This window comes from Culex pipiens, chromosome 1 (assembly GCF_016801865.2).
Source record: "Culex pipiens pallens isolate TS chromosome 1, TS_CPP_V2, whole genome shotgun sequence".
Taxonomy (NCBI): Eukaryota; Metazoa; Arthropoda; class Insecta; order Diptera; family Culicidae; genus Culex; species Culex pipiens.
In genome coordinates this window covers 39,914,868-39,921,221 of record NC_068937.1, presented here as the reverse complement: position 1 = coordinate 39,921,221, position 6,354 = coordinate 39,914,868, and the positions used below count along the sequence as shown (strand labels likewise).

Here is a 6,354-nt window from a genome sequence, read left to right as displayed (position 1 = left end):
TTGAAGGATGAAACTTGACTGGCTGATTTATTATTTCAGAAAGAATGCTTCGTATGACAAGTCTGCAAGTGTTGGTGCAATACGGCTAGGGGAGCCCGGCCGTAACTACCCCATCGTTAGACTCGAATCGTCTCGATTCGACTTTAAAAAACTGTTTTAGTTTTTTTTTTCTCTGAGTTCCACTGATGTGCTCGAGTTGCTGCGGAGTTCGTCCAAGGGCGGATGCCTGACGTATCGAGGACATCACATTCCCAATGACTGTTCCAGGCTAGACGGAGTCCTGACGTGTCGAGGGCCTCACAAATCTAGTTGTCTGGAGCCCCGGGATGGCAACAGGAAGGATTCCTGACGTATCAAGGATATCACATTCCTAGCATTTGGTTGATGCGGCTCAGGCTCATAAGAATTATGAGAATTTTCTGGTTTGATTTAAACGATTTCTTGCTAACTTGTCCTACCAAACTTAATTCTAACAGCGATATTCGGTGTACAGTTTCTTAGTAGCATCCATCAGAATTTTTGCAGGCTAAGGCTTTTGGAAGGGACAAAAGCACTTGGGTTGAGGTTGAGCTATGTCTGCTCTCTCCTCAATCACGGCATAAAACCCTTTTTTTTTTTTTTTGTTCTTTTCGTTAACGCCACAATGATTACGAATTTTACAATTACAACTCATTCTTCATATCCATTACTACCTCTCCAACGCTGGTTAGGTTCATTGGGGAGAAATTAGCCTGGTTGTTTTGCACGTCTGCTGCTTTCCCTAGACGTGGTTACCAAGCGGGTGTTGAGTGAATATGGTGGAAGTCTAAAAGTAAAAAGCGTTAGAAATATCAAATAAAAGAAGGAATGAAGATGCTATTGATTTTTTTTTTTTTTTCGATGCTGTTTGCCTGCCAGTCCTCGGTTTCGGCTCGTGATTATCATCCTGATTCTCTATGGATCAAAAAGTATTGGTTAATATTCGATGTTTATAGTGAAAGTAAAAGACAGATAACAGTAGAGATAGACAACTTACAACAAGTACACAAAATGTTACACAGAAAATGCCAATACAACGACTCCTCCATCGTCAAACAAAGGTGCATTTTCTCTTTCAGCGTTATGGTAGTCATGATGCTGTTTTTGTGTATTTGATACTTATTGTAAAAGTAAAAGGCGGATGAAAGTAAAGTAAATAGCTTACATTTAGTAAATAAAATGTTTAACAAAAATGCCAATGAAAATCTTCAAATTTGGGCTCCAATTGAGCAACACGACCATATGATAATATTGTGCGAATCGACCTCGGATAGTTTGATGAAAACAGAATTAATTTCAGGAAAAAAAAAAAATACATCATGCTTTGTAACAATTGCCCGTCCATTTTTTTTTCTTTTTTTTTTTTGGGTTAGGGAATTTTAAAAGTAATGTGAAAACACAATGGTGAAAAATTGTCAAGCTAGTTCGTAATTTCAAATTACAAATTTCCAAGTTTGTAATACTGAATTACAAACATGAAAAAAAAATATATTTATATTGAATGTAATCTAAGATTACGTAATCCTCGATTACAATTCACTTGTACCCTTTGTATTTCCATGTAATAATGGATTACAATAAAATTACACAACGTCTCAATTTTTAAAGTTTTTAAAAAAAATTAATTTTTAATTTTTAATTTTTAATTTTTAATTTTTAATTTTTAATTTTTAATTTTTAATTTTTAATTTTTAATTTTTAATTTTTAATTTTTAATTTTTAATTTTTAATTTTTAATTTTTAATTTTTAATTTTTAATTTTTAATTTTTAATTTTTAATTTTTAATTTTTAATTTTTAATTTTTAATTTTTAATTTTTAATTTTTATAGAACTCTTTTGGTTTTGGATATTTCGTTGCAATCGCGTCAGCGCGACGACCATGTCAAAGCATTTTCTGCTGACCATCGTATCGTTCAAATATCGTCTTCTTTCCTACGCGGTGACGACCGTTTCAAAGCATTTTCTGCTGACCATCGTATCATCCACATATCGTCTTCGTTCATACGCGGGGGGTTTTTTTTTCTTCACTTAAATTTACGGCAAAATCTAATTTTGCCCTATACTAAAACCTTATAGCCTGTGTCGACTACGATTTCGCAATATCGACACAGGAAATTGCTGGTTAACCAGACTTTTTGTCCTAAATTTATTGCAAAATCTAATTTTGCCCTATGCTAAACACTTATAGCCTGTGTCGACTACGATTTCGCAATATCGACACAGGAAATTGCTGGTGAACCAGACTTTTTGCCCTAAATTTATTGTACTAAAACTTAATAATTACTTACCTTAAGTCTCGGTAATCCACCGAGACGACCGACTGCGCCAGTTATGTACGGGGTTCCCGGGAAGCGGGCCATGTTGGCTGCTTCCCGGCCCGTGGGGAGGTTCGGACGATTAACTTCAGCACTGCACTGGTTGAAGGATGAAACTTGACTGGCTGATTTATTATTTCAGAAAGAATGCTTCGTATGACAAGTCTGCAAGTGTTGGTGCAATACGGCTAGGGGTGCCAGGCCGTAACTTAAATACCCGAGTTCAAATAAACAAAAAGGAGTCTTTTCGGCTGGAACATCAAGGCGACTTGTCTACTTTATTTCGAGCTCCGAGCTGGTTACTGCTCCTCGCAGTCTACCACACCTTGGATAGCTCTTAATGCAAAGAAAGTCCCTGCAGGTTTCCCCGCGGTTCTTATGCCTCGCACTGTCGAACGTTTGAGATATTACACTAGGCCTGCTCCTAATCCAGTTGACCGAATTATCTTTCCTCAGCTCGTCGCAATAGCTATCCGGCTCTACCGGTCTTGGCGGATGTCACGGTAATTCGGCGCTACCATCGTCACCGAGCTCTGTCTTGTCCTCACTTGGAGCCTAACCCTGCAAAGAATTGTAAAAAGGTTTACATTTTTAATAATCTAATTAGTTTGTGAATGGTTTACCTACTGGGAAACTGTAATCACCGGCTCAGAGGTTGCCAATCATCTAGCCAATGTCTTGGTCCAGCAACTCGGTCAACCAAGGTGCAATTTGGCGCTAAAATTCCTTTTGTCCTCGATGATCCTTATCATCCTTGGTGTTCTGCCCTGCAGCATTTGGACGCCGTGATGAGATCCAGCATTTCCCCACCAAATCTTGGGTAATCTTGTCCTACAGTATCCTACTTACGGACTGCATCTGAGTCACGGATTGGGGCGATGAAGGTTAAAGGCTGTATAAGTCTGCCTGGTTAAATCTCCTGGAGCTGGACAAAGAGCTGGAAATTAATCGCAAGTTTTCAGTAAACACAAATCTCAGCAACTCAACTTTGTTTTTTACCTTCTCGATGTACTTTTCGGTTTGAATATTTTCGTGCTTCCGGTCACGGACAGCCAGAGGAGTTCCGATGATACCTCGTGCTTCTTGCTTCCGGTTCCCGTTCAAGCTGTCACCGTCGCCCTGCAAAGAAAGAAACAAACAATAAAGTAAGCATTAAAAGAAAGCGATGAAATGGGGGGAAAGCGATGTTTGTACTTTGTACCTTTTGATCGACCTCCTAACGTAGATCGGTGACCGGAAGTCTTCAGGAACATCAGCCGAGGGTCTTGTCAACGAACTATAAGGGCTCAGGTTGGGACTTTGCTCGCGAAGTGGGCGCACTGTAGCCGGACCGTCTTTTCATCAGATCGGGAACAACCCGGAGATCAACGCCTCCGTTAGCTGTTGGTTTGAGAAGGGCGATCGACGTTTCCCGGCTGGGAAGTTAGCGCCACCGCCGCCTAGGCGTGCCCAAAACGGGAGTTCCCGATCCTGGAAGCGCATGGGATGGGATTCGATTTCGAGCACTTCGTCCCTCTTCGAGAAGGATACGAATTTGGCCGGCTCGCCGTCCGAGTTCATGCGGTCAAAACTGCGCCGTCACTAGGAGAGCGACTGGTCATCACCTGCCGTGACCGTCTTGGCAGGGATCTTCTTCAACAGAGTGACGTTCTGGGTTTTGGGAGGGAATTTGCGGGTGGGTTGTTGCTGAAAGAGTTTAAATGTTAGTGAGGCTGACTTTGACCAAATCCTCAACACTTACCGGCGTCTTCTTAAGTATCCCGGCGGGCGCTCCATCACTCTGCTCTCTCTGGTTGCTCTTCTCGCCCAGCCGCGAAAAGATTGAACCTCCGCCGCCGCCAGAACTGGCACTTCTCTTCCCAAGCGCCTCGATACCCTTGAGCATGACCTTCGAGGCCATCTTCTTCGGCGATTTCCGTCCGTTTCCGGCGTCGTCAATGTCGACGTCCAATTCTCCATCCTCCTCTTCGTCTTCATTGGAGTTGCACTCGAGCCGTTTGAAGACGGCACTCCGTTTGCCTAAGCTACCGACCAGCGATGCCTTCTTGTCCGAACCCTCGTTGATGGTGGGCACAATGTTCGTGGAAGATCCGCCGCCAGTCGGAAGTGTGATTTTGTTCTTGGAAGAGCCATTCCGCGATTTGCTCGGCAGAGATTTCGCCGAGCTGGGGCCTGAAAAGGTCAACAAGGGTCAAAAGCGAATTCTTAAGCGCTCCTGAGGAGAAAGGATCTTACGGGACACCGACGATTTGGGTGGGTTGCTCAGCGTGGCGGAAACCGCCGCCACCGGAACCAGATTGGTTAAGTGTTCCGGCAGTTCTGGCTTCTCGACGACTGCCGACTGTGAGGACAGCACCCGGTCGCGGGCACTCTGGTCGCACACCGTCTTCGAGTGGCGCTGGATGGCAATAATGTCTCCCATCGTCGTGATGCCCATCTCCGGCAGGTAATCCTTGTGCAAATCCATCAGCATGTCCTTCTGGATCCGGTTCCCAACAAACACTGGCGTACCCGGCGGCAGCCTGCGACGGAATGCTGGCATGGTGAATAACTTCATCCCTGTCGCAGGAAGAGATAAAAAAAACGGTTCCCCCGAAAAAGGGCAGTCAAAAATTTAGCTCCACGTTTTGAGTGGCATCACAACAAAACTCCCGCAACACTTACAGGCCGAGGACATCTTTTCGAGCCGGACCGTGTTCCGTGGCGCGCTTTACGCGTCGGTTTAGCTTCGAAAACAGATCCAAAAAAGTTTTCTAGTTGACCGACTGGAAACAAGCAAAAAAAAGTGGGGTTAGTTTTGAGTCTGAAAATCCTCCAGTCAAAAAACCAAGAATTCCAATTCCCTCCGACCTAAGAACCATGAATTCACGCGAACCAGGCCACAAAAATATTCATTGGTTCGAAATTCTTAGTTATCCGGTCTGGGGGAACCGGAATCTTACTTTTTCTGACCGCATCCAACAGCTTTGTGTCAACTCCTGCCGGAAGGTACAATTTCACTTCCTCCAGACCCAAGAACCAAGAATTCAACCGAATCCGGCCACAAAAACATTCACTGTTACGTAATTCTTGGTTATCCGGTCTGGGGAACCGGAATGGCGCCTTTTCCGGCCACTGTTCCCAAACTGAGGCAAAACGGCAAAACTCACCATTTCAACTCCTCTGACCACCGAAATCCAAATTGCACTAAGTCCCGATTTGACAGCGAGTGAAACAATTCCGCAGATTCTTCAAATTTTTTCTAAGTCCAAAAGTTAACTGGTCTGAAACTAGGGTGAAATTTCCCAGTCACAAAAAATGATTTTGCGCCACCTAGCGGCCAATCCGGGAACTAAAAATTGGGGCTAATGGTTTTTGTCCTCGCTTCGATTTGGTGGGGGTAATTTGGAAACTAGGTCCACTGTTGTGCACGCCATCTATATTCGTCTAGCAAAACTTTTTGGAGCAGTTTTCTGATATTTTTGTACTGGGCCAACCTTTAATCGCGCCGTGTCTTCATGGAACCTGCCAATTAATCAAAATTGGTCCGGAAAAGTCGGCCGATATTTCCGAAAAAGTACAACACCAGGGTAAAGGCGATTGAGGTGGCAAAAGGAAGCTGATCGAAGCCGTCGTACGATGACGCACAAACCCAAGAATCTGTAAATGGACCTCCCGGAAGCAGATGCTGGTGTTAATTGGTGATGGTGCCACAGCTACTTGTCCCAGCGATCGTCTTTAGCAAAGGTATCGGTAAGAGCTGGAATAGTGTTTCTGGAGTTTTTTTTTGAAAAGGACCAATAAACCAAATTTTCAGTTTTTGCTTTTTGGGTGTTTTTGAATACCCCTGACTCAAGGCGGTTCTAAAAACACCCAAAAAGCAAAAACTGGAAATTTGGTTTATTGGACCTTTTCAAAAAAAACTCCAGGTTTGTTAATACAAGTTTTGAACAACGTTGGATCATTTCAGGTATTAAAGTTTCGACTCGGAAAAGATCAGCGATTGCGTTGTGTGGCGAATCATGATGAGCTGCTCAACCA

At 43.4% G+C, this 6,354-nt stretch overlaps 1 protein-coding gene across 4 annotated transcripts; it reads right to left on the bottom strand.

Moving 5' to 3' along the window:
- LOC120420230 (uncharacterized protein C19orf47-like) lies at nt 1–5,522 on the bottom strand. Of its 4 annotated transcripts, none has more exons than XM_052711522.1 (9): nt 5,484–5,522; nt 4,999–5,099; nt 4,570–4,893; nt 4,076–4,506; nt 3,536–4,020; nt 3,334–3,453; nt 2,958–3,271; nt 2,308–2,895; nt 1–933 (listed from the first exon to the last, which is right to left on the bottom strand). In XM_052711522.1, exons 2-5 carry the CDS (start codon nt 5,009–5,011, stop codon nt 3,916–3,918), a joined length of 873 nt encoding a protein of 290 aa, XP_052567482.1. In that variant the 5' UTR covers nt 5,012–5,099; nt 5,484–5,522; the 3' UTR covers nt 1–933; nt 2,308–2,895; nt 2,958–3,271; nt 3,334–3,453; nt 3,536–3,915. The 4 variants fall into 4 exon arrangements, with proteins under 4 accessions (XP_052567482.1, XP_039439321.1, XP_039439190.1 ...); XM_039583387.2 differs by having other exon boundaries at nt 1–805; XM_039583256.2 differs by having other exon boundaries at nt 1–2,895.
- Nucleotides 5,523–6,354: the final 832 nt, after the last annotated feature.